The 27897-nt window shown below is 44.7% G+C and overlaps 2 protein-coding genes across 2 annotated transcripts in view; one reads left to right on the top strand and one right to left on the bottom strand.

Moving 5' to 3' along the window:
- The window catches only part of hmbsb (hydroxymethylbilane synthase, b), a 28147-nt gene extending 19232 nt beyond the window's left edge, over window positions 1-8915 (top strand). Inside the window, exons 9-14 of the mRNA XM_080214869.1 lie at window positions 786-899; window positions 1651-1689; window positions 3743-3862; window positions 4003-4056; window positions 4149-4235; window positions 5092-8915. Of these exons, the coding sequence (XP_080070995.1) occupies window positions 786-899; window positions 1651-1689; window positions 3743-3862; window positions 4003-4056; window positions 4149-4235; window positions 5092-5265 (588 nt within the window). The 3' untranslated portion in view covers window positions 5266-8915. The remainder of the gene's footprint in view (window positions 1-785; window positions 900-1650; window positions 1690-3742; window positions 3863-4002; window positions 4057-4148; window positions 4236-5091) is intronic.
- A 775-nt stretch (window positions 8916-9690) lies between these two features.
- LOC145359774 (zona pellucida-like domain-containing protein 1) lies at window positions 9691-27342 on the bottom strand. The gene is made up of 11 exons (XM_080214552.1): window positions 27270-27342; window positions 26785-26889; window positions 24621-24847; window positions 23054-23241; window positions 19280-19352; window positions 18514-18611; window positions 17579-17665; window positions 17319-17490; window positions 15854-15968; window positions 13065-13100; window positions 9691-10535 (listed from the first exon to the last, which is right to left on the bottom strand). Exons 2-11 carry the CDS (start codon window positions 26885-26887, stop codon window positions 10354-10356), a joined length of 1281 nt encoding a protein of 426 aa, XP_080070678.1. The 5' UTR covers window positions 26888-26889; window positions 27270-27342; the 3' UTR covers window positions 9691-10353.
- Between the last annotated feature and the right edge of the window lie 555 nt (window positions 27343-27897).

The following is a 27897-nucleotide window of genomic DNA, read 5'->3' on the forward strand; positions in this document are numbered from 1 at the left end:
GGAATCAAGGTTTTTCTCTCTCTCCCTGTCTGCCCAACCCATTTGCCATTTCAAAGGTCTCAGAAAAAAAATTCCAACCAGTTCAATTCTTTCCAAAAGCTCATTAATCTTTTTTGCATTTTCTCCAGAGCTTCTGTGTCCTTTATAATTAGAGGCCAGATCAGTGCTCAGTCCTCAATGCAACCTCACTACATCAGCAATTAACTTAAACTTTAAAAACTACCTTTAAATCTTATTAATTAGCTTTACAATACAAGATCTTAATGTGACTAATGTTGTTGTTTGGGGTCAGTAGGGTACAATGAACCAGCCTGAGAACTCTGGGTTGAGCACAGTCTGAGAGTTTAGCAACACTGTCAGCATGGTAACCAGCTCCACAGGCAGGGTTCTCCATTCCGTACCTACACAGGACTGTGGCTGGAACAGTGTGGAGGGAGCCAGTGACCTTGTCTTGAATTGAAAAGTGAGGCAGTGTTTGCTGTTGAATTTTCTTGAATGCTGATCATGTTCGGAGTGGATCCTGGTTGATATGTTCATCAGATTGTGTTTTTATTTAATACAACAACTGAAGTGAGTTGCTTCCTGAAGCACCTGCTTCATTCACCTTTTGTGGCTGATGATGTCAGCTGGGGTTCATTGCTGATGACGTTTTATAAAGGTTGGTTTGAAATGAGGTTGGCACAGGTATTCTTGCTGCTGACTGGATTGCGTCAGGAGAGCAGCCACAGCAGAATTGTAGTTTTGTTACTGATCCTCGTCTGTTCCTTTAACGGTTTTGATAACAGCGAGGCAATTTGAACACCAGACTAAAGAAGCTTGATGAGAAAGGTGATTACAGTGCCATTGTACTGGCAGCAGCCGGCTTGCGGAGAATGGGATGGGAGAATCGAATCAGTCAGGTATGGCTTTTAATAACCTGTAACCTGAAAACAAATCGATAAAGCTGCGGGAAATCAAACTTCATTTCTTAATAATAGCAAAATAATACTAGAAATCTGAAAAGAAAAATTGCTGGAAATACTCAGCAGGTCTCTGGGGAGAGAAGCAGAGCGAATGTTTCAAGTACATGACCCTTTCCTGCTTCTAAGCCAGTGGCCTTCTCGGTAGCATCATGGATATTATTCACTTGGTGTTAATGACTCAGTAACACAGTCCACCTTGTCTTGGACCAGATTACTTCCCCGGAAACACACTAAGGTGAAGTATAATTCATAAACAGTAACCAAGCATCACAGACAAGGGATGCAAGCTACTGAACTGTAAATCCAGATGGGTCAGATAAGATTCCTCGTGCAGAGAGACTGAGACATGATCCAGATTCTCGACAGAGCAGTGCATGCTTCAGTGGGTGAATTATAGGATTAGGTTCTAGTTAGGGTTCTTGAGTTATCTTATTGAGCAGCCAGTTCTTCCACCGCGCCCCCCCACTTGCCTTTGTCATATAAGGAGTTTCATTCTTGGATTGTCAGCCTTGATGGAGCAAAGGTCAGTGTCTGATTGTGATGCTTGCCATTTGGAGAGGTATTGCTGAGTGGTTTCTGGGATTAATGTGTCATTTTCTGTTTAGTGGGACATTGAAAAATAAGACGCTTATTAAATTGCCAGAATGCTGCTGTTTGCACAAAGCTGAAGGAATGTTTGTTCTTGCAGATTCTAGAGCCTGAAGATTGCATGTATGCAGTGGGACAGGTAATGTGAATTCTATAAACTGCTGCACAATTAGTGATTGAAATGTCCCAGTATAGCCATGGTGCAAATTCTTATCAACTACTGATACAGATCACGGTGGGTAATTCAAGCCTAGAGTCCAGATTGCTGCATTCTACATAGCGATTCCACCTGCATCTAGGGAGAGAAAAATCAGGTGGTTTTAATTCATTCATAGGGTGCCTATCCCTAACCAATTCAGTTTCAGGAATTTACAGCATCTTTACAGGAGGAGGCCATTTGGCCCATTGAGTCTGTACTATCTCTGTATGCTGGATCAAGCATTCTACCCAGTCCAATTCAAAAAAGACTTTTGAAAGTATATTAGTCACAAACAAGCTTACTTTAACACTGCGTTGAAGTTGCTGTGAAAATCCCCTAGTCGCCACACTCTGGCGCCTGTTCGGGTACACTGAGGGAGAATTTAGCACGGCCAATACATCCAACCAGCACGTCTTCTCCTGTAACTTTGCTGCTAAGTTTCTCAATCCCATTCTCCTGCCTTTTCCCTGTGACCTTTGATCCCCTTACCAATCAGGAACCTATATCTGTCTTAAAGCCACTCAATGACCTGGCCTCCACAGCCTTCTGTGGCAACGAATTCCACAGATTCACCACCCTCTGGCTGAAGAAATTCCACGTCATCTCGGTTCTAAAGGATCATCCCTTTGGTCTGAGGTTGTGCCCTTGGATCCAAGTCTCTCCCACTAGTGGAAACTTCTTCCCACATACACACTATCCAGGTCTTTCAGTATTCTGTAAGTTTCCATAAGATTCCCCTCCTCATCCTTCTAAACTCTATCAAATATAGATTCAGAATCCTCAGATCTCCTCATACATCAGGCTTTTCATTCTGGCATCATTCTTATGCACCTCCTCTGGACTCTCTCCAAAGCCAACACATCCTTCCTTTGATACAATCACCAAAGTTGATCTCAATATTCCAAAGGTGATCTCACCAGAGCCTATAAAGCCTCAGCAGTGCATCCCTGCTTTTGTATTCTAGTCCTCTCGAAAGGAATGCTAACGTTGCATTTACCTTCCTAACTACCAACTCAATCTGCAAGTTATCCTTAAGAGAATCCTGAACAAGGACCCCTAAGTCTCTTTGTGCTTCCAATTTCTGAATTCTCTCTCCATTCAGAAAATAGTCTACACCTCTTCTTCCTACCAAAATGTGCAATCTCACACTTTCCTACATTGTATTGCATCAGGGCACTGCTTTACCCACCCTCCTACTCTGCCCAATTCCTCCTGCAGCCTCCTCAATGTTACCTGTCCCTTCACCTTTCTTTGTACCATCTGCAAACTTAGCCAAAGTGGTTAGCACTGCTACCTCACAATGCCAGGGACCCAGGTTCGATTCCCTGCTTGGTCACTGTCTGTGTGGAGTTTGCATGTTGTCCCCGTGTCTGCATGGGTTTCCTTTCACCGTCCAAAAGATGTGCTGGTTAGGTGCTAAATTCTCCCTCGATGTACCCGAACAGGTGCCGGAGTGTGGTGACTAGGGGATTTTCACAATAACTTAATTGCAGTGTTAATCTAAGGTTACTTGTGACTAATAAATTAACTTTAAAAAAACAGTGCCCTCGGTTCCTTCATCTAGATCATTGGTGTCAAAAGCGAAAAGTTGTGGTCCCAGCGCTGACTCCTGTGAATTCCACTAGTTTGCATTGCCATCCTGAAAAGGACCCGTTCATCTCCACTCTCTGCTTTCTGCCAGGCAGCCCACCCTCTGTCCAGTACCTTGCCTCTAACACCATGGGCTCTCATCTTACTCAGCAGCCTCCTGTGTGGCACCTTGTCAAAGGCCTTCTGGAAATCCAAGTAGTTAGCATCCACTGGCTCTCCTTTGTCTAACCTGCTTGCTACCCTCTCAGCTCAATATGAATGTGATTTTTTTTTTATTGTTGTTTAATTTCTATGATTGCTGTTTGATGGTGAATATTACAGATGTGAAACCTGTTTGCCTATAATGTGTGTACAAGACGTTTTTAACTCTCTTGTTGTTTAATGTCCTGCTGTTTGGTTTCAGGGTGCTCTGGGTGTAGAAGTGAGAATGAATGACACTGCTATTCTGGACATGGTATCTGCTCTTAACGACACAGAAACTGTCCTTCGCTGCATTGCTGAACGATCCTTCATGAAGCACCTGGTACAATGAAAAATTAATTAAACTCTGCTGCTGTACTCCAGTGGGCCAAAGGGCCGCTTGTTGTGCTGTAAAACTCTGACTTTCTCTCAACGTTACTCCAACCTCCATTGCTGATTGACTGTCTTCCGTGTTTTGTATAGGAAGGAGGCTGCAGTGTACCTGTTGCTGTTCACACTGCCGTTAATGAAAATCAGGTAACTCTGTTTTTGATGTTGCTACTGGCTGCCTTTTGCATTTCCTGCTGCTTCAGATTAGCATTTTAATTTTCTGTATCTGTCACTTGTAGCTGTACCTCACAGGGGCTGTGTACAGTCTGGATGGATCTGACAGTCTGAAAGATACTATGCAAACAAGTGTATTGACTCAAACCCAGGTACATCAACAATTTAAATGGACATGGGGCCAATGTCTGTCAAAAATCAGATGATCTTGTCATTTATCTCATTGCGAGGAGCTTTCTGTGTGTACATCTTGCCAGGTTTCCTGATATACCAACAGTAACTCAATTTCAGAAGTAATTAACTGGCTGTGAAACTTGATTACAGGAGGGGCTGGTGCTGAGGTCACGGTAAACACTATAGAGAAGCAGAACTTGCTTTGCCATCCAGGGAAATCCCGGGATTTCCCAGTGGTCACCATTCCAAAGCCTGGCAGCTTCTAGATTGTCACATATTGCTGAGTGCCGACTGCCTTAGAGTGAACTGACCTGAACTGGGACTGAAACAGGGGCAGCAACAGAAAGAGGAATTCCTCTGGGCAAGGGGAGGGGCTGGTCTGAATTCAGGTGTCATATTGCACCTAATGTGAGGTACTTTAGTGAACTGAGCATTAATGGAGAAAAGCTCTGCAGTTAAAGATACAGTACCTGAGGCAGCGTGATTTAAAAAAGGGAAATTGATCAGGACACTTCAGTCATTCATCTAGACAGAGCTCAGAACCTCAGTTTAATGTCTCTCTCCATCAGCAATTTCAGCCTGGGTTCCAGACTCGTCCTAGAGTGGAGCTTGAACCCATGACTTTTGGTTTAGGAGAGAGTGTCACTGAGCCACAGTGGCATTTAAACCAGGTTTAGTAACTTAATGTTGCTGCTGTTTTAACCTGTGGATTCACACCCCCCTCCCCCCCCCCCATTCATCAGTTTCTCTCAAATTTAATTCTAAAATGTTATTAGAAATTCCAAGGCCTGAAACTTTGCTGAGTAAAATGGGTAATGTCTGTCTTCCTCACAGGATGAAGATTGCAGTGATGATGATGTTCAGCATGTTGGGGTCACAGCAAAGAAAATACCTGGCAGTTGGCAGGCAGCAGCTGAGAGATTGGGTATATGCTTGGCCAATCTCCTGCTCAGTAAAGGTGCCAAGGACATTCTGACTGTTGCTCGGCAACTCAATGATGCAAGATAACGGTCAGATTTTCAGCTGACGACAGGTCAATATTGTCATGATTTATGTGTTTACTTTGTGAACACACAGACAGTAACCAAAGGCAGAATCCCTATTCCATGGCTTTTATACAGCCTGCTTTGCGTGTAAGAATTCCCGATTTTTTGTTTTGTTTTAACCTGATATGGTTTTTAAACAGTTGGTGGTGGTGTTGCACTGATGTATCAGATCCATGGCATTTGGAGATAACTCCAGCATTACTGTGTGATCCGGTGTAATTTCTGCATCTTCTTCTCCATGCTGAATACCGAGTTTTCCCAAGATAACGGCTCTAATCTAAAACAACCTGAAATACTTATTTTCAATGATCTGTTAATTCAAATCAAAATCATGCTTTTAAGGAAAAAAAACCTGTGATGTTTTATTTAATTTGAACTGAATCAGCTCCAGAAGTAAAAGTAATCAGCAATATGGAACAGAGCTGCGTTCCGGGATTCCTCCCCTCCCCCAATGCTCCAGGACATGCGTACACACACCCCCCACCCCACATCAGGACTCCCCTACCGCGCTCTTCTCATCTCACCTGTTCTTTCCCTCTCTATTCTAACCTATTGCAAATAGCAGCGTTCCAATGGGACCAATATCAACTCTTCCTTTACCCAAACCCCAGGTAGGAGGTGGAGGGGGGGGGCTGGGGGAGAGCTGACTGACAGCCACTGCATTGGTGTTGAGTCCTATTGGACTCCGCTGATTGGTGTTCTTTGAATTTTGCAGCAGCAGAATCTTTAGTTGGAAATATAACACGAAAGATTGATATCCTTCCTGCCCCTCTGCAACATGTCCTGTAGCAGGTTTCACTGACTGCCAGACTCTGTGCCCATCACTGGGTGTTTAATTGAGAACAATTGTGAAACTCGAGTATAGTGTGTATGTGGGAGGCAAGTAGCTAATGTCCGTTTCTGTTCACACTAAACAGCAGTATGACTGAGAAATTCTCCAAAGAAATTAGGCTCAAGTTGGATTTTTTTTTAACTAAAGTCTTTTATATTTGGCGGTAAATAGAAGCAGGAGGAGGCCATTTGGCCCTTCCAACCTGTCCCACTATTCATTTTGATCATGGCTGATCATCAAATTCAATATCCTGATCCACCTCCCCCCCCCCCCCCAATATCCCCCCAAACCCTTTAGCCTCAAGAGCGATATCTAATTTCTTCTTGAAATCAGATAACGTTTTGGCCTCAACTACATTCAGTGGGAGTGAATTCCACACATTCACCACCCTCTGGGTGAAGAAATTTCTCCTCACCTCAGTCCTAAAAGGTTTACCCCATACCCCAAATGGTGGCGTGGGCTTGTTGGGCCGAAGGGCCTGTTTCCCGTGCTGTGTTGTTCTTTGTTCTTATATCCTCAAACTGTGACCCTTAGTTCTGCACTTCCCCCTACCATTGGAGGATGTGTAAGTCTATAAACATACGTAAAGACTTGTAATCTCAGCAAAGTCCTTTTCTGAAGATCACTCATGTAGTATTGACCTTAACTATTTCGCTATGGATGGCATCACAGCTTAACTTGATTTTTGTTCTAGAACTTCTAAATATGGAGCTCTTAACAGAAATTACTGATAGTGATCGGGAACCTTGGTTCCACCCCCGCCGCCCACCCCTCTCATCCCCCACAGAGGTAGTGAGGTCAATTAAATTGACTCCTCGCTAACATGGGCAGACCCAGGATAGGGACTGCTACCAACTTCTCATTCCTAAACACTGTGATGTATTGAGTGATTGAGATTTTGTGGTATGCTGTATTATGTGGCAATTGTGGATATTGATGACACTCTGGGTTCAGAGACTGGAGCGCGAGAGCTAGGCTGCTCAGTGCAGTCCTGGGGTGGTGCTGCACTGTTGGAGATGCCAAATTTCAGATGAACCATTGAAGAGAGCTCGCTGTGCCCCCTCTGGTGGATGTAAAACATCCCGTGCAAAAGGAGGCCATTTGGCCCATCATGTCTGCACAGACTAGCCAACAGAGAATCCCACCCAGGCCCTATCCCTGTAACTCAGATATCTTTCCCACTAATCCCCCTAACCTACACAGTTGGTATGCTAAGAGGTAATTAACATGACCCCCCCCGCCCCACCCCATTGATTTTAATGAAGAACTTGGCAGTTCTTAGTCAATGTTTTTCTCTCTAAACAGATTATACGGTCATTTTCCATTGCTGTTTGTGGGATCTTGCTGTGTACAAATTGACATTTGTATTTCCTACATTCCAGCAGTGACTGAACTAACTGTACTTGATTAGGTGTCAAGTGCTTTAGGTCTCTGCGTTCAGCAGAGGTGTGAGTCACTCTTAACAGATTCTCCTGAACCTTTTGTTGCAGGGGTTACTGAGAGAAAATGTCCAGGTCAGAATCGGTTCCTGTGTTTCTGATTGTGAATTTTGCTGGATTATATATATTCTTACAGTTTGAGGGGTCGGGTTTTTCTAAAAGGCCAGCGGTAATCCCAGTGTCTGGAATGTGAGCTACTTGTGAGCACACACTCAGATTAACCTCAATGATGCCAGAGTTAGCTCCAGCTGGAGACTTCAGAATACAATCCGCAAATCCTATAACATTCTGAAAATCCAGGTATTCAACATAATGAAGGTGGTTTCGATGGTTGGCCAGTGTGTTGGGGAGAATTCACTCCCTGGATCTGTGCAGCATTCGCCTGTTCACCAGTGCGATGCTGTAGTTTATTTTTAAAAAGTAAACTCCCAGGATGTTTGAATCAAATTAAATGTTGTGCTGATCCGTGCCAAAGGTTAAAAAAAACCCAGAGTCCATCTGTAACAAACCATTAGTTAAATCCTGATGGCAGCTTCTGATCTCCAGTGTGTGTTCTGTGTTTTCTGCTGCTGTTTCTCTATGCTGGGTGTGTGGGGAAGTTTGTCACAGTAAATCCTGACACAGTAACATATGAAGCTACAGACTGTTTGTTAACAGCAGGTCAAATGGCAGATTCTCTGAGTCACAGCAACCTGGGACTGGATAATAACCAGCCCAACCCTCCATTCCAGCTTGTTTTTGATGTTTTCATCCAACTTTCTAATCATAGTGTATTTGGCTTTCTCCATCAGCCAGTACCCTGGCCACTCAAACTCCTGCTGAGCTGCAGGATTGAATCTGTGCTACATAAAGACCCATGTACTCAGAACTAAGTAAAGATAATATTTGACATGCAGTCAGGAATAGGATTGACGTTTGTGTAAATGCACCTTTTTATCCACCAATTGTCTCATACGGGCATTAACTGTGTGTTGGATTGTGTGTGAAATTCTACTGAAAATGGGTCTACTCAGCCTTAAACATAACACAATGTGTCCTTCGAAACTGAGGCAGAAATACTGATACACCATCCTCCAATCTCAGGGCTGGAATCCCTCGTCGTTAACCTGAGCTCCTGGAACACTGTTGTGTAACAACATTTATTCAATTAAGAGAAGCACGTGTGACAGACTCTCTGCTAATCTAGTTTTACAACAAGGCAATGTTGAACGATGAGGATTCTTTACTGCTATGTCTCGGATGCTATGGTTTGGTCTGGCGTAGCTGCTTGTGGAGGTTCTGTTTGGTTTTCTACCTCTTGTCTCACAAAAATATCAGAATAAATAGAACAAGTTACAGTGATTTTGAAGTTGTTTCCTTTCTGTGCTCTCTTGTAATGGTATATGGTTGTGGGGGAGGAGTGTAAGTTGAAACTAATTTGAAGATGCATTATTTCAGTAAGCACTGGTCCATCTATAGAACAAATACTGTATGGAAGCAGTAGTCACAGTAACAGTAGCAGAGTGTATTCTAGTGCAAATGCTGAGATTTTAAAATTCTTATCCTCAATTTCAAATCCCTCCAAAGCCTCACTTCTCACTCACTCCGTGACCTCCAACTCTATCACCTACAAGATCTCTGCATTCTTCCAGTTCTGGTCTTTCCTGATCTTCGCCTATTGACCTTTAAGTTGCTCCTTAAATTCTGTGCATTTGACAAATTATTTGATTACTGTCCTAATGATGCTTTGCTTTGTTTAAAATCCTTTGAGCTGTGGTCTCAGGATTTGGGTGATATTGCTGTGCCCACACTCACTGCCTGTCCCAGTGTCTGCATAGAGAATCACAATGCCAATAACTCTACTGTCCCATAAATGTCATGCTGCCCAGTAACTGTTCCCTGTACCAATCTGATGTCAGTCCATGGAAGGGTGTTGTTGCCCAGCCTCTGAACATCCAGTTTCCAGCCAGTGTTAGTGCAGAACATAGCCATGTTAAATAATCCACACAGTGCAACCATAGGCTGTGACACACAGACTGGAAATCAAACCTGTGCTCACCTCTGTCTTGATTACAGAGATTGTGAATAATATTGAGTGCCTGTAGGTCTGTGAAGTGTAAAGTATTTCTTTTCATGTTTAATGGATGCATGTGAAACTTCTGGGAGTTGTTCTTGGCTTTGAGAAGAACTGGAATTTCCTCCCTAATGGCGTTGAGGGTCAATCCACAGAACAGGGACTGCATCAATTGAAGGAGCACACCACCACCTTCTCAAGGGCAACTAAGGATGGGCAATAAATGCTGGCTCAGTCAGAGATGCCCTGTCCCATGAATATATTAAAAAAACTTAACACCAGTCAGCCAATGGACACAAAGCAATTGGGGTAGAACATTATTTACAGCCTCCTGTTGACCATGTGCTAAATACCAAGGAAACTATTGAGATCATTCAAAATAACTTGGTAAATCTATTTAAATCCAGTTAATCCCAGGCAGAGGAGGATTGCTGTTTATCAAATATTAGTAAATATTTTCAGCTAGATTAAATGAAAGTGCCAAGTTACCACCTTAAATAAAAAAGATTTCATTCCACTAGTTTACAGAAGATAGTGTTGATTATGAAACTAAATGCAAATCTGAAATCTACCCAGAACATGTTGAGGAAGGTTTGTCAATTGGAAACATGATTCTCTCCTTTCCCCCTGCACTCTAATATTCAGTGTTAAAATTCCAAGTTCTGTTGGCAATGTTCCTATTGAATGTGAGAGAACCTTGGGGAGTGGGCTGAGAGAGGGCCAGAATCAGTTTGCAGAGTAACCCATGTCTTTGTGATTTTCTTCTGGCTGCTTCCTCTTAGTCACCTGGCTTCTTATCCACTTCCTGATGGTGGTGATCATAAGGAGGCCTGTGATCATTGCCAGCACAATGCCAACAATGGGGCCCACCAAGCGCATGTGGTTGTCCTTGCCACTCTGGGCCGTGTCTGAAAAATGCCAAAGTCAACACAGAAATCAGCATCAGGTAAACAGAAATGAGGAAAGGCAACTTATGGTGATCATGGAATCATTCAGCTCCCTCCAGTGGCTCAGATTAAAGGCCAGAACTCTCCATTCACCTGATGAAGAGGCAGTCCCCTCGAAAGCTTGTGAGTATTATCAAATAAATCGGTTGGACTAAAACCTGGTGTTGTCAGACTTTTTACTGTGTTTACACCAGTCCAACGCCAGCATACCCACATCAGATTAAAGGAACAGCACTCTGAAAACTAGTGGCTTCTGCTACTAAAGAAATCTGTTGGACTTTAACCTGGTGTTGTGAGACTTCTTACTGTGTTTACCCCTGTCCAACACCAGCATCTCCACATTACATTAAAGGGACAGCTCCTTATCGACTGAAACCAGAATGTCTAAAGCATGAGTGTTAATGAGAATTGAAGGGAGCAGCCTGGAGAGAGCTGGGATAGTGTGATAATTAGAATCTGTAGAATCTCGGCAGTGCAGAAGGAGGCCATTCAGCCCATTGAGCCTGCAGTGATAACAATCCTACCCAGGCCTTCTCCCTCTATCCCCATATATTTACCTGACTAGTCCCTCTGATGGACTAATGGACAATTTAGCACAGCCAGTCCACCAAACTTGCACATCTTTGGAGTGCGGGAGGAAACTGGAGCACACGGAGGAAACTCACAGACGTGGGGAGAACATGCAAACTCCACACAGACAGTGACCCAAGCTGTGCATTGAACCCAGGTCTTGGCACTGTGAGGCAGCAGTGCTAACCACTGTCAGAGTGTCACAAAGGCACAAAAGGAGGTTATTTGATCCATTGAGTCCAGACTAGCTGCCTGCAGAGCAATCCCCATTCCTACTTCAATCCAGAACTCGCTGCATCAAGAAAATATTCACATCCCCTCCTGTCCTTACTTATTCTGTCAGCACAATACAACTCAGATCAGCTGCACTGTCCTGGCCAGTGAAAAATTACAAAATACAAAGAATATCTGTTTTGTTCAAAGTGAAATGTTATTTCATTAAAATGAAAAGTTTCGATATCAAATATCCAGGAAGTTCTTCACCAGGTGTAAAGTCAGGAATGAGATAGAGAGACTGGTGAAATGACAATAATCTCTCCCCCAATGTCAACAAAACACAGGAGATTGTCATTGGCTTCAGGAAGCATAAAGGAGAACATGCCCGTCTACATCAACGGGACGAAGTAGAAAGGGTCAAGAGCTTCAAGTTTTTAGGTGCCCAGATCACCAACAACCTGTCCTGATCTCCCCCCACCCCCATGCTGACACTATAACTACAAAAGCCCACCAACACCTCTACTTTCTCAGAAGACTAAGGAAATTTGACATGTTTGCCACAACTGTCACCAACTTTTACAGATACACCATAGAAAGCATTTTTTCTGGTTCTATCACAGCTTGGTATGGGCTCCTGCTATTCCCAAGACCACAAGAAACTACAAAAGGTTATGAATGTAGCCCAATCTATAATGCAAACCAGCCTCCTATCCATTGACCCTATCTACGCTTCCTGCTGCCTCAGCAAAGCAGCCAGCATAGTCAAGGACCCCAGCAGCCCAGACATTCTCTGTTCCATCTTCTTCTGTTGGGAGAAAGATACGAAAGTCTGAGGTCACGTTCCAACTGACTCAAGAACAGGATCTTCCCTGCTGTCTTCAGACTTTTGAATGGACCTACCTTACATTAAGTTGAGCTTTCTCTGCACCCAAGCTATGACTGAAACATTACATTCTGCACTCTCTCCTCCATGAACAGTATGTTTTGTCTGAATAGTGCACAAGAAACAATACCTTTCACCGTATGGTAATACATGTGACAATAATAAGTCAGAGTCAAGGATAACCTCGGAGGGGCATCACCCTCATCATAAAAATGTATCAGAATTCCTTCCTTAGGTCAATGTCTCTGCACCTGATCCTAGATACACCTGAGACTACAATAGTTTAAAAAGGCAGCAATACTACCCTCTCCAGGAACACACAAATTCCTTCCTTATTCATTCTTGGGAATAAGTGCTTGATCCCATCCAAGAAAAAATTTGGGTCAATGTGCTTGTTAGTTGTGAACTGAGGCCAGCGGATGAATGTGTGGGAGTGAGTCTCGGGGGTTGGGGGGGAGCTCTGGGAGTGAGTGTCGGAGTTCGGGGGGGTCTCTGGGAGTGAGTGTCTGAGTTCGGGGGGGGGGGGGGGGGGGCGGATCTGGGAGTGAGTCTCGGAGTTCGGGGCAGGGGTGGGGTCCGGGAGTGAGTCTCGGAGTTCGGGGGGGAGTTAAGTTGATGAAATAGAAACACGAAAGGTTTCAATGTAGAGTTCAAAGGGCAGAGATGAGAGAGGAATTCTCTGGATAACAAAATGCTTCTTGAATCTTGTTGAAGAAATAACAGGTTTGTTTGAAGCTGGGGGGATGATAGCAGATGGTATCTCCCTGTCCTGTGATCAGCTGGCTCAGGATAGTTCCACTGATAAATCCTTAGCCACTTACCGTTCCAAGGTGCTGGAAATCCTGACGCTGTGTACTCTGGGCAGAGAGAAAGAAGCGTTTTATTGAAGAGAAATGGTCCAATGAGATGCTGAATCAAATCCATATCATATACCACATGGCACTTAATTTAACCAAAGTTAGACTCTAAAGCTGGACCCAAATATAGATATTAACGAAGCAGATAGCTTTCCTCTATCCCTGTGTGTTTTAAGATATTTAGTTAATTCTTTCATAGACATAGACACGACTGGCAAGGATAGCATTTGTTGCCCATCTCGAATTGCCTTGAACTTCCTTTGCTGGGTTATTTCAGAGGGTGGGGCTGTGAGGCTGGGGTCCGCTGTGGGTGAGATTGGGTAAGGACGGCACATTTCCTTCCCTTAAGAACATTTGTGACCAGGTGGGTTTTTACATCAGTGATAGTTTCATGGTCTCCATCACAGATTAGCTTTCATATCCAGATATTTTATTAATTGAATTAAAATTCCATTGTGGGATTCGAAGCCGGTGATCCCAGAGCATCAGCCTGGGTCTCTGGATCACTGGTCCAGTGACATTATCGCTACCATCTCCCTTCAGTGGGATTCTATGGAACTCATTCATGGTTATTGGAAATGTTGGGTGTGATTTTGAGCCCGTGCTGTCCATCAGCAGGAATGTCGGGGGTTCAAGACCCAGTGAAATCCAGGAATCTCGAATCTCACCAGCGAGATTGCAATCTCCAATTCTAACCACCCCCTCACTGGTTCACAGACACAAAAGGAGTAAACCTGATTTTAATATATTTTAATCAATTTGAATATAACTAAAGACCCCCCACCCTTGCCATATTCCCCACCCCCCGCCCCGCGGTATTTTCAAACCTTGCCAAAGTGACTTCACATTAACAAGGTTTACAACAGGTTCACCCAGGGTTTAGGGTCTCTGTCTCCACCACCCACTCAGGCAGTGAATTCCAGACACATTCCCTGGCATAAAACAATTCTTTCTCGTGTCCCTCCTACACCTACTGCCACTTATCCTGAATCTGTGCCCCTGGTTCTAGAATTCTCTCCCAAGGGAAACAATTTTATCCTGTCCATTCTATCTCTTCCCCTCAGTTCTCTCTGTCAAATCACCTCTCAGCCTTGTGTTCCAAGGAAAATAATCCCAACATATCCAATCTCTCCTCAAAGCTACATTTTTTCTAGCCCTGGCAACACTCTACATTCTCTCCAGGACAATTATTTCCAACCTGTAACATGGTTACCAGAGCTGCATATAATACTGCAGTTGCGGCTTCATCAGTGTTTTATACAGTTCCATCATTATATACTTACTTTCATATTCTATATCTCTGCCAGTGAAAGAGAACATTCCATCTGCCTTCTTTACAACCTTGTCTACCTGAAATGCTGCCTTTAGGGATCTGTCTACTTGTACACCAAGATCTCTCACTTCATCTACCCTTCCTAGTGTATTCCCATTTACTCTCTGTGATGATTGACTTCCCTAAATGCATGACTTCACACTTCTCTGTGTTAAATTCCATCTGTCACTTTACCGCCCATTCCATCAACCCATCTATATTGTTTTGTTGATTGTGGCTATCCTCTACACTATCCATTACCCAGCCAATCTGTGTCATCTGCACATTTCCCAATCATGCTCCCCATATTCATCTCTAAATATTAATATATAACACAAACAGCAAGGATCCCAACACTGAGCCCTGTGGAACACCACTTGAAACAGCTTTTTATTCACGAGGGCATCCATTAATCATTATCCTTTATTTCTTGTTACTAAGCCAGCTTGTGATCCACATTACCCTGTATCCAATGGGCTTTTACTTTTTTGACCAATCTGGGACCTTATCAAATGCCTTGTTGAAATCCATGTACACAACATTCACTGCACTATCTTCATCAACCTTCTAATTTGTGTGTTTGTTGTAAATGTGGTTGTATGTCAGTGGATTTAGACCTTTCGTACCCACTGTTGTTGTTTGAGGTGAGTGCTTACCCCAGTCTCTGCACACCTTTTACATATTTAACTAATGTTATTCATCTTTCTCTGGCAGTTTTATCATAACTGTAACTTAATATGGATGGCACCCAGTATATGTTAATAAATCCCCAGACCAATCAAATGCAAACGCACAAAGGTGGGGTAAACACTGAGTTCTCACATTCTTTTGTTATTTGAGGCCTGGTGCAGCTGGAGGGAGCTTTTCCACAGCCTGGCTCTGCATTCTCACCATCACACCGTTCACAGTTCCCTTACACCAACTTCCACACTCCCTCCCAGACAGGCAACACCCCAAATTTAAAATTCTCATATGGCCTTATCCCTTCTATCTCTGTAAACACCTCCAATCTAACAATCCTTGGAGATCTCCACACTCCTCTTATTCTGCACTGAGACAGCCTGGTATTAATAGCTCCACAGTCGGTAGCCATGCCTTCAGCTTGCTGAAGTCTCCTCTATCTAAATCTCCCTCTCTGCTGCATTGCCCTCCTTTAAGACACTCCTTATAACCTGCCTCTTTAATCGTGTTTTCACCCTTTCATGTGACTCAATGTCAAATTGTTTGGTTCCTGTGATTTGGGATATTGTCCTGTGTTAAAGGTGCTTGGTAAATGCCAGTTGTTGTTGCTATCTGAGGGAATGTTCTGTTCCAGCACCTGTGGAGATTGTAATGAAGTCAGGAATTGGGACCAATGGCTGCTTTCTCAGGAGGAATTGTTTTTTCGGAAGGACAGAAGGCAGAGTGATGAAGTTGTGATCGGCTGTTACTGAGAGCTCACCTTCTTCACTGGTGTAGATGGGTCCAGATGAAACTGTGAAGGTTTCTGTTGTCACTCTCTCAAGGGGGGAATCTTCTTGACTTTGCCCCTTCCTCCTTCCATCTCTGAAGCAGCCCTGTGTGATTTATAGGAACAGAATCACATCCAAAACAGAAGTTTAGCACAGGAGGCCATTCAGCTCCTGGTGCCTGTGCTGGGCCTAATTTCACTCCCAGGTTATAGTCCTGCAGGTGTTCCCTTTTGAAATATTTCTTAAACTTCCAAAAGGAATTGCTGTTGAATCTGCTTTTTGAGAGTTCATTTCACATCACAACAACTCGAGAAAAAAATTTCAAAAAATTCTCATCTTCCCCACTTGCTCTTCAACCTGAACCCCTCTGGTCACTGACTCTCCCAGTTTCCCATCACAGAGACAGGCACTGGTTACCAACACGGTCAAATACTTGGGGTAGTTCTGTTCACTCTGGGAATGTTACAGAGTCGGGAAGGAAGCAGTGAGATTGAGGAACCATGGACAATATTTGGAGCATTATTTTGGTCTCCATATTTAGAGAATGTGCCTGGGAAACAGTGCAGCAAAGGATGGAATGTACTGGGTTTATATTCTCTGGAGTTTAGAAGAATGAGAAATAATCCCATTGAAATATTAAAGTTTATAATGGGGTTTGACAGGATAAAACAAACATGCGCTGGAATTCTACACCCTGCCCACCTCGGAATCAGAGCGGGTGAGGGGCGGACAGTGGGAATGCCCATTTTCCTCAGGTGGGATTTTCTGCTCTTGCTCGAGCGAAGGTGTAAATTCCTGCCCATTGTTTCCAGAATGAGGGAATCTAGAACAATAGGACAGAGTCTCAGGATCCAGGACCAATCATTTAGGACTTGGGATAAGGAGAAATCTCTTCACTCAAAGGGTTGTGAATCATTTGGAATTCTTGACCCTGAGGAGTGCGGATGCTCCATCGTTAGAGATATTTCAGGCTCGAATAGACAAAGTTTCTCATAGAATTAAGGAATTTGGAGAATGGGTGGGAAATGGAATTGAAACCAAAACCATGGGACTGAATGGGCTTGATGGGCTGAATGGTCCACTCCTTCTGTTAATTCAGTTATAAACTGGGTGATTCACCTAAATCCCAATCCTTGGGGAAAATCCTGTTCACAGGGGCTTTGGGAAGGAGGATTCAAGCTGGTTTCACTCCAGAATGTTCCATATTTGGAGTGGGCCTGGTTCTGAGCGAATGAGAGAGAGAGCGAGCGATATCTCCCATCTGTACAAACAGGGAATCTTCAGCCCAGGAGCAGGAATGATGTGGAGAGAGCGATGATGGGAAAGGGTCCAGGAATTAGAGAATATTCCCAAGTCTACATAATTTACAAAGTGCTGTGGTGAAAGAGCTCCAGCGTATGAGGATCGAGGAGAAAGTCGAGTCTTTGTGTAGACACAGCTAGTTTGACTGCCTACCTTGAGCAGTGAGTGGCAGGTCTGAGCTTTGCACAGTCTGGTGATGCAGTGTACGTAGACAGTGGAGAGTTTCCTGTCGCTGTGCTCCGTAAAGCGAAATGTATCAAAAACAAACTGGGATTTCTGGCTGATCCCGTTTGTGATGATGTTTGTGTGAGGAGTTACGTTGCACCTGGAGTTAACAATGTGGAATAGTCGTTAACAACTGAACAACTAATCAGCACCAGAATTGAAAATGTGAAATAATCAGAGACACGAACCCAACAAAGAAAGAATATCCAGAGTCGAGTGCTGAGGCATTGAATGGTGATGGTGTGGCAAAACAGTGATCCAACAGGACATTAAAACTGAAAAATCAAACACATGACCAGTTAATAACACTGCCCCACTCACCAGTTCCCCCTCCCACAGCAACCCCCGTCTCTCCCAAAGGCGCAACGGGCGAGGTTTACAGGAAATGTCCAAGGCAGATTTTTTACACAGAGGGGGGTGGGTGCCTGGAACTCGGTGCTGGGGGGAGGGAGTGGAAGCAGTTGTGATAGTGAGTTTTAAGGGGCGTCTGGACAAATCCATGAATAGGATGGGAATAGAGGGATACGGTCCCCGGAAGGGTAGAGGTTTTAGTTCAGTCGGGGGCAGCACGGTCGGTGCAGGCCTGGAGGGACCGAAGGGCCTGTTCCTGGGCTGGAATTTTCTTTGTTCTTTGTTCTTGTTGGCAGCAGGTTTTAGAATCTCTTTACCCAAGTGGTAACTTGTCAAGTGCCCGTCCTGACAGAGAGTGCCAGCCCAGACCAGAACCTGTTGCCCTCACTCTGAATCACCTCAGCTGGTTTATGGCTCGCTGACAGTTCTAATTCCTGAACCCACTGCGGCTAAACCCTGAAGTCAGATTGTCTACAATAATCACAGGAACCAATAGGGCATCAGGAGAGAAATGATTCTTTCAAATGGGAGAAATGAAGAATGATATAAAATAACCTGAGACACTTTGATAGTTAAAGCAGGAAACATTCTACTCAAAAAAGAGATTGTGGAAATGTTGAATCCCGAAAGGTGAGCATGCTGGGAGTTTTGGGCTGGGGATGGGATGGATTTTTATTGGATAAGCGATGATGCAGCGTTGCCTGTGATTGGATAGAATGGGGAATGGGCTGGAGGAGTTTTAATACCTGTTCCTGTCTCTGTGCACACTTACTTCGCAGTTAAATTATTGACGCTAACTTCAACATAAACTTTGTATTTGAGTGGAAGGCCGGTGTCCGGGATAATCAGAGCTGATGTGAAATTCTGATCCTGTCCAGAATAAAACAAAGTGAAGTTAGAAAGAATTCGGAAAGTTTTAGCAGCAAATCCCGGGAGTGAGGAAGATGACAGAAACTCCCATGTCTCTGTGATCAAAAAACCCCACGTCACCCAACATCTTAAATCAATCATGGGTGCAAGGGGTCAGAGTGCAAAAGGCCAGGGGTGAGGGGTCAGAGTGCAAAAGGCGGGGGGTGAGGGGTCGGGGTGCGAGGGGTCACGATGTGAAGTTGACTGGACTTGGTGATGGAAGCCAAACCTTTGCATATAAATGAGTTCAAGTTTATTTATTAGTCACAAGCAAGGCTTACGCTAACACCTCAATGAAGTTACTGTGAAATTCCCCTAGTCGCCACAGTCCAGTGCCTGTTCGGGTCAATGCACCTTAACCAGTGCTTCTTTCTGACTGTGGGAGGAAACTGGAGCACACGGAGGAAACCCACGCAGACACGGGGAGAACGTGCAGACTTCACACAGACAGTGACCCAAGCCGGGAATTGAACCCAGATCCCTGGCGCTGAGAGGCAGCAGCGCTAACCCCTGTGTCACTGTGTCATCCTGTGTATTGTGTGTGTTCATGAGTTTTGGGTGAGGAATATGTGAATCTACTTTAAGCAGACTGCAATGATTCGACACGTGAATTGAGATTAGAAGCGTACATTGTACAGCTGCAGAGTGAGCGATCTGCTGAAAGTACCGTTACTCATCGCCACAGCAACGGAGATCGAAGACCTGAAAGAAACAGTGAGAGACAGTGAGCTGTGGAAAACACTCGCTCAAATTCAACTACAAACAGGGTCTGTTCTGCTGCCATCGCTGCTGTGTTTACCCACACTGTTTGTCAGCTCTCCGGCTCTCTGTTACTTCACTAAAGCTAAAGACTACATGAGGTCAGATCGATTTATATAGTTTATCTCGGAGATTGCCCCATCGAGCCTCATCACCACACACAACCATCCTCTACCCTCTCCTCTCCGCATAAACAACAGGATACTGATTCCCCATCCATGTGAGCGGGAATCATCTTCTTGGGCCTAACTATCTTGAGGAGGGTACATATTACAGAGAAGGAGGTGCTGGAAGTCTTAAAGTGCATCAAGGTAGATAAATCCCTGGGATCTGGTGAAATGTATCCCAGGACATTGCGGGAGGCGAGGGAGGAAATTTCAGGTCCCCTCGCTGAGATATTTGAATCATCAACAGTCACGGGTGAGGTGCCTGAAGATTGGAGGGTGACAAATGTTGTGCCTTTGTTTAAAAAGGGCTATGGGGAAAAGTCTGGGAACTACAGGCCGGTGAGCCTCACATCTGTGGTGGGTAAATTGTTGGAAGGTATTTTGAGAGACAGGATCTACAGGCATTTAGAGACACAAGGACTGATTAGGGACAGTCAGCATGGCTTTGTGAGTGGAAAATCATGTCTCACTAATTTGATTGAGTTTTTTGAAGGGGTAACCAAGAAGGTAAATGAGGGCAGTGCAATTGATGTTGTCTACATGGACTTTAGCAAGACCTTTGACAAGGTACTGCATGGTAGTTTGTTGCATAAGGTTAAATCTCATGGAATCCAGGGTGAGGTATCTAAATGGACACAAAATTGGCTTCTTGACAGAAGCCAGAAGGTGGTTGTAGAGAGTTGTTCTTCAAACTGGAGGCCTGTGACCAGTGGTGTGCCTCAGGGATCAGTGCTGGGTCCACTGTTATTTGTCATTTATATTAATGATTTGGATGCGAATTTAGGAGGCTTGGTTAGTAAGTTTGCAGATGACAACAGGATTGGTGGCATAGTGGACAGAGAAGAAAGTTATCTCCAATTGCAACGGGATCTTGATCAATTGGGCCAGTGGGCTGACGAATGGCAGATGGAATTTAATTTAGGTAAATGCGAGGTGATGCATTTTGGTAGACTGATCCAGGGCAGGACTTACTCAGTTAATGGTAGGGCACTGGGGAGAGTTACAGAACAAAGAGATCTAGGGGTACATGTTCATAGCTCCTTGAAAGTGGAGTCACAGGTGGACAGAGTGGTGAAGAAGGCATTCAGCCTGCTTGGTTTCATTGGTCAGAACATTGAATACAGGAGTTGGGACGTCTTGTTGAAGTTGTACAAGACATTGGTAAGGCCACACTTGGAATACTGTGTACAGTTCTGGTCACCCTATAATAGAAAGGATATTATTAAACTAGAAAGAGTGCAGAAGAGATTTACTAGGATGCTATCGGGACTTGATGGATTGAGTTATACGGAGAGGCTGGATAGACTGGGACTTTTTTCTCTGGAGCATAGGAGGTTGAGGGGTGACCTTATAGAGGTCTATAAAATAATGAGGGGCACAGATCAGCTAGATAGTCAATATCTTTTTCCAAAGGTAGGGGAGTCTAAAACTAGAGGGCACAGGTTTAAGGTGAGAGGGGAGAGATACAGAAATGTCCAGAGGGACAATTTTTTCACACAGAGGGTGGTGAGTGTCTGGAACAAGCTGCCAGAGGTAGTAGTGGAGGTGGGTACAATTTTGTCTTTTAAAAGACATTTAGACAGTTACGTGGGTAAGATGGGTATAGAGGGATATGGGCCAAATGCAGGCAATTGGGATTAGCTTAGGGGTTTTAAAAAATAAAGGGCAGCATGGACAAGTTGGGCCGAAGGGCCTGTTTCCATGCTGTAAACCTCTCTGACCTCTAAATAATCAGGGAATCTGTCTGATATTGGCTCAGAAATCAATATCGGCCAAACACCAGGCAGATCCTCTGCTCCCAGTGATGTTGATGGGTTTATTTACATCTACCTTAGATATCCACTTTGTTCTTTGTGGGATCTTACATCACTTCACAAAGTATTTCATTGGCTGTAAAGCGCTTTGGAATCTCATGTGGAACATTCTATTGTGATCGTTCAAACTTCCTGTCCCTGAGAAACTGCCAGAATCCCATTCATTAAATCATGAAATTACACTGTTAAACCATCACATTGTTTAACTAGTGAACTGGTGCGGCAACAATAATCTCCCTCAATGTCAACAAAACGAAGGCGATTGTCATCGACACCAGGAAGTGTAAAGGAGAACATGCCCCTGTCTACATTAATAGGGACGATGTGGAAAGGGTTGAGAGCTTCAAGTTTTCAGGTGTCCAGATCACCAACAACCTGTCCTGGACCCCCCCTATGCTGACACTATAGTTAAGAAAGCCCCACCAACGCCTTTATTTTCTCAGAAGACTAAGGAAATTTAGCATGTCAGCTATGACTCTCACCAACATTTACAGATGCATCATAGAAAGCATTTTTTGTTGTTGCCTCACAGCTTGGTCTGGGCTCCTGCTCTTCCCAAGACCGCAAGAAACTACAAAAGGTCATGAACATAGCCCAATCCATCAGGCAAACCAGCCTCCCATCCACTGACACTGTCTATACTTCCCACTCCCTCAGCAAAACAGCCAACATAATTAAGAACCCCACACACCCTGGACATTCTCACCTCAACCTTCTTTTATCAGAAAAAAGATATACAAGTCTGAGGTCACGTACCAACTGACTCAAGAACAGCTTCTTCCCTGCTGCTGTCAGACTTTTGAATGGACTTACCTTGCATTAAGTTGATCTTTCTCTACACCCTAGCTATGACTGTAACACTACATTCTGCACCCTCTCCTCTCCTTCTCTGTGAATGGTATGCTTTGTCTGTATAGCACACAAGAAACAATACTTTTCATTGTATACTAATACATGTGACAATAATAAATCAGGTTATCCGGCCCTGGGGATTTATCCACCTTCAATACCATCAATTTCCCCAACACATTTCTCTACTAATGCTGATCTCCCTCAGTTCCTCCCTGTCACTAAACCCTGTGTTCCCAACATTTCAGGTATCAGGTCCTGTTTTGTGAAGACAGGATCAAAGTTTGTATTTAACTGGTTAGCCAGTTCTTTGTTCCCCATTATAAATTGTCCTGTTGCTGACAGTGAGAATTTATCTTTACCAATCCTTCTCTCCTCTCATACCTACAGAAACATTTACAGTCAGTCTTTATCTTCCTCTTTTAATCCCCTGGTCGTGTTCCCAATCTTCGAGTCTATTGATTTTTCTGGCCAATCGTATACCTTTTCCTTGGATCCAATATTATCTCTAAATTCCCCTGTAAGATACGGTTTAGCCACCGTTCCAGTTTTACTTTCAGGCCAGACAGGAATAAGCAATTGTCACATTTTGCTTTTTGAATGTTTGCCGTTGCCGATCCGCCTGTTAACTAACGTTTCCCAATCTATCTGAGCCGACTCCCGCCTCGTACCATCGCAGTTTCCTTTATTAAGATTCAGGGCCCCAGTCTCAGAATCAGCTATTTCACTCCCCATCTTGATGAATAATTCTCTCTACAGAAAGCTGCCAGGATGCTGAACTTTTCCAGCACTCTTCTTATTTTAAAAGACTTACGCTTTGAGCTTTGTGTTCTTGAGGATATACTCGAGTGGGTACTTGCAGGAGAATTTGAAGAAAATGTCCGGTCTGTAACTGACCGCTGAGGCTCCATTCTCCGGAGAATCAATGAATCCGGAAATGACCACAGATTGGAGGTTGGAAAATTCAGTCAAAGTTCCAGTTCCAGGCCCTTCATCAAGAATCTGAAACACAGGAAAGAATGGCCCACAGTCAACAACGTAAGAAATAGGAGCAGTAATAGACCATTCAGTCCCTCAAGCCTGCTCTACTAGCCAATAAGATCATGGCTGAGCTTCTACCCAGTTTCAGGTTCCTGCAGAGTATCCCCAGATCCCATCATTCCGGAGAACCAAAGATTCATATAGAGCAGAAGAGGCCCCTCAAGTTTGTAATGACATACAAGAAACATCTGATCTGCCACCTAATCCCATAGCCCTGAATGTAATGATGGTCCAAGTGCTCATCCAGGGACTTTTCAAAGGATGTGAGGTATCCCGCCCCCACCCCTCTCCCAGGACCGTCACCACCCTCTGAGTAAAAATGTTCTTCAACTAAAGGACACAATTGCTCCTTAAAAAGTTTATTAAAAAAGTCTTTATTTATTAGTCACAAATAGGCTCACATTAACACTGCAATGAAGTTACTGTGAAAATCCCCTAGTCGCCACACTCTGGCACCTGTTCAGGTACACTGAGGGAGAATTCATCATGGCCAAGGGGTTACCTAACCTGCACATGTTTGGACTGTGGGAGGAAACCAGAGCACCCAGAAGAAACCCACGCAGACATGGGGAGAATGTGCAAATTCCACTCAGACAGTGACCCAAGTTGGGAATCGAACCCAGGTCTTTGGCACTGTGAGGCAGCAGTGCTAACCACTGAGCCACCGTGCACCCCACTCCGTCCATGTCCCTCATAATCTAAGAATCCAAAATGTATCAACCTCAATCTTGAATGAGATTGACAACTGAGTACAGAAGTTGAGATGTTACAAAACATTAATAAGGCCACATTTGGAGCACTGTGTACAGTTCTGGCCACTCTGCTGTAGGAAGGATGTCATTAAACTGGAAAGATTTGTAGAAGACTTAGCAAACAAGGGGGCTGCTTTGTCCTGAGTGTTGTTGGAGCTGCAGCCATCCAGGCGAGTGGGGAATATTCCATCACACTCCTGACTTGTGCCTTGTAGATGGTGGACAGGCTTTGGGGAGTCAGGAGGTGAGTTACTCTCTGCAGGATTCCCAGCCTCTGACCTGCTCTGGTAGCCACAGTATTTGTGTGGCTAGGTCCAGATCAATTCCTGGTCAACGGTAACCCTCAGGATGTTGAGTGTGGAGATTCAGTGATGGTAATACCTTTGAATGGCAAAGGGTGACAGTTAGATTCAGTCTTGTTGGAGACAGTCATTGCCTGGCACCTGTGTGGTGTGAATGTTATTGTGGCTTAAGCTTCACTGGGAAACAGCCCATAATTACACTCTCTCTCTCTTCCTCTCTCTGAATAACCTCCCACATCTAGAATTCAAACCCATCAATAAGACCCAAATTCCACAAAGCACTGACCTGGAACTGACTCCCACAGCTACTGTGGACAGTATCATCAATAACAAAAGAATAATGAATCCTGGGAGGACTGAGTGAAGTGTCCACTCTCCCAGCACACTGCGGGTCATTACTTTGACCATTCAGATCCAACGTCAAAGGATCAAAGCCAGCAAAATACAGAGGACAAATATTAATGGATAAATCGATGACCTGAACACCACAATGAATGGAAATATCTTCATTTGCTGCATGGAGAAAGAAGGTAAAACAAAACAGAGGCTAAATAACTCAATATTACCCTAAACCCGCAACACACCATACAATCCATCAGTATTCACTGTTATATAGAACTCCGATTCACCCTATATTGTCATATACCCCCAAACCCTCACTGTGATATACCCCACACTCCTCACCATAACACTGATATACCCCACACCCCTCACTGTAACACTGATATACCCCACACCCCTCACTGTAACACTGATATACCCCACACCCCTCACTGTAACACTCTGATATACCCCACCCCCCCTCACCGTAACACTGATATACCCCACACCCCCTCACCGTAACACTGATATACCCCACACCCCCTCACCGTAACACTGATATACCCCACACCCCTCACCGTAACACTGATATACCCCACACCCCTCACCGTAACACTCTGATATACCCCACACCCCTCACCGTAACACTGATATACCCCACCCCCCCTCACCGTAACACTCTGATATACCCCACACCCCTCACCGTAACACTCTGATATACCCCACCCCCCCTCACCGTAACACTGATATACCCCACACCCCCTCACCGTAACACTGATATACCCCACACCCCCTCACCGTAACACTGATATACCCCACACCCCTCACCGTAACACTGATATACCCCACACCCCTCACCGTAACACTCTGATATACCCCACACCCCTCACCGTAACACTGATATACCCCACCCCCCCTCACCGTAACACTCTGATATACCCCACACCCCTCACCGTAACACTCCGATATACCCCACACCCCTCACCGTAACACTCCGATATACCCCACACCCCCTCACCGTAACACTCCGATATACCCCACCCCCCTCACCGTAACACTGATATACCCCACCCCCCCTCACCGTAACACTGATATACCCCACACCCCTCACCGTAACACTGATATACCCCACACCCCTCACCGTAACACTGATATACCCCACACCCCTCACCGTAACACTGATATACCCCACACCCCCTCACCGTAACACTGATATACCCCACACCCCCTCACCGTAACACTGATATACCCCACACCCCTCACTGTAACACTGATATACCCCACCCCCCTCACTGTAACACTCTGATATACCCCACACCCCTCACTGTAACACTGATATACCCCACCCCCCTCACTGTAACACTGATATACCCCACACCCCTCACTGTAACACTGATATACCCCACCCCCCTCACTGTAACACTCTGATATACCCCACACCCCTCACTGTAACACTCTGATATACCCCACACCCCTCACTGTAACACTCTGATATACCCCACACCCCTCACTGTAACACTGATATACCCCACACCCCTCACTGTAACACTCTGATATACCCCACACCCCCTCACTGTAACACTCTGATATACCCCACACCCCTCACTGTAACACTCTGATATACCCCACACCCCTCACTGTAACACTGATATACCCCACACCCCTCACTGTAACACTCTGATATACCCCACACCCCTCACTGTAACACTCTGATATACCCCACACCCCTCACTGTAACACTCTGATATACCCCACACCCCTCACTGTAACACTCTGATATACCCCACACCCCCTCACTGTAACACTGATATATCCCACACCCCCTCACTGTAACACTCTGATATACCCCACACCCCTCACTGTAACACTGATATACCCCACACCCCTCACTGTAACACTCTGATATACCCCACACCCCTCACTGTAACACTCTGATATACCCCACACCCCTCACTGTAACACTCTGATATACCCCACACCCCTCACTGTAACACTCTGATATACCCCACACCCCTCACTGTAACACTCTGATATACCCCACACCCCCTCACTGTAACACTGATATACCCCACACCCCCTCACTGTAACACTCTGATATACCCCACACCCCTCATTAATGTTTGGATTACCTGGATATCTGTTAAACCCGACCCCACAACTATCATCAGCTTGTGAATCTTGAAGGAGAAGCAGGAGTGAGATGCGGGGGAACACCCAGGTCAGGATTGCCATATCTGTGAACAGGTTAGGAGACAGGTTAGGAGAGTGGGTAAAGAAACAGCAGATGGAATACAATGTGGAAAAGTGTGAGTTACGCACTCTGGAAGGAGGAATGGAGGCAGAGACTATTTTCTAAATGGGAAATGCTGAGGAAACCAGAAATACAAAGGGACTTGGGAGTCATTGTTTAAGATTCTCTTAAGGTTAACATGCAGAATATCAGCCTCAAACACCTCATCTTAACATTCACACATTCATTTTACAGCTTCTCTCTGCTGTTTGCCCAGCTGCCTTTCTAAACACAACTGTAGAAGTTTGATTCCATGATTCTTTAACATATTTTATCTATTTAGCAGCCATTGTATTAAAGTTTGCCGTGTTGCTGGTCCCATACCTGTGGCTGTCTCCTCTTCCTCTGTCTAACTGACAGAGATCAGGAATTTATAACCTACACCACACAGCGTTCTCGTTCAGTTTCATTGGGAATATTTGATATCTGCAGGAACAATGTGGACAGACAGACCCTCCCCCCTCTGCTCTCCAGCACACTCTCTGTCTCAATCACTCACTTCACTTCCTGGAGCTTCTTCCTGCTGTTTCTGTAACATGCGACTGATCAAACTCTGGCCAGGAGTGGCCAGTGACCCGCGCTGTACCTGTCCTGGGAGTCATCGAGGTTTACAGCAGGGAAACAGGCCCTTCAGCCCAACCTGTCCATGCCACCCTTTTTTTTAAAACCCCTGAGTTAATCCCAGTTGCTCACATTTGGCCCACGTCCCTCTATATCCATCGTACCCATGTAACTAACTAAATGCTTTTTAAAAGATAAAATTGTACCCGCCTCTACTACTGCCTCTGGCAGCTTGTTCCAGACACTCACCACCCTCTGTGAAAAAATTGCCCCTCTGGACACTTCTATATCTCTCCCCTCTCACCTTAAACCTCTGCCCTCTAGTTTTAGACTCCACTACCTTTGGGGAAAAGATATTGACTATCTAGCTGATCTGTGCCCCTCATTATTT

This window comes from Carcharhinus amblyrhynchos, chromosome 29 (assembly GCF_965287045.1).
Source record: "Carcharhinus amblyrhynchos chromosome 29, sCarAmb.v2.hapA, whole genome shotgun sequence".
NCBI lineage: Eukaryota > Metazoa > Chordata > Chondrichthyes > Carcharhiniformes > Carcharhinidae > Carcharhinus > Carcharhinus amblyrhynchos.

What these genes read in the sequence shown, in the direction of transcription:
- LOC145359774 (XM_080214552.1), bottom strand. Translation starts at nt 26,887, where the DNA reads ATGGCAATCCTGACCTGGGTGTTCCCCCGCATCTCACTCCTGCTTCTC. An exon ending in GCTGTGGGAGTCAGTTCCAG is followed by an intron (nt 23,242 to 24,620) that starts GTCAGTGCTTTG and finishes CCTGTGTTTCAG; the next exon opens with ATTCTTGATGAAGGGCCTGG. An exon ending in CCTGCCACTCACTGCTCAAG is followed by an intron (nt 15,969 to 17,318) that starts GTAGGCAGTCAA and finishes TAAATCACACAG; the next exon opens with GGCTGCTTCAGAGATGGAAG.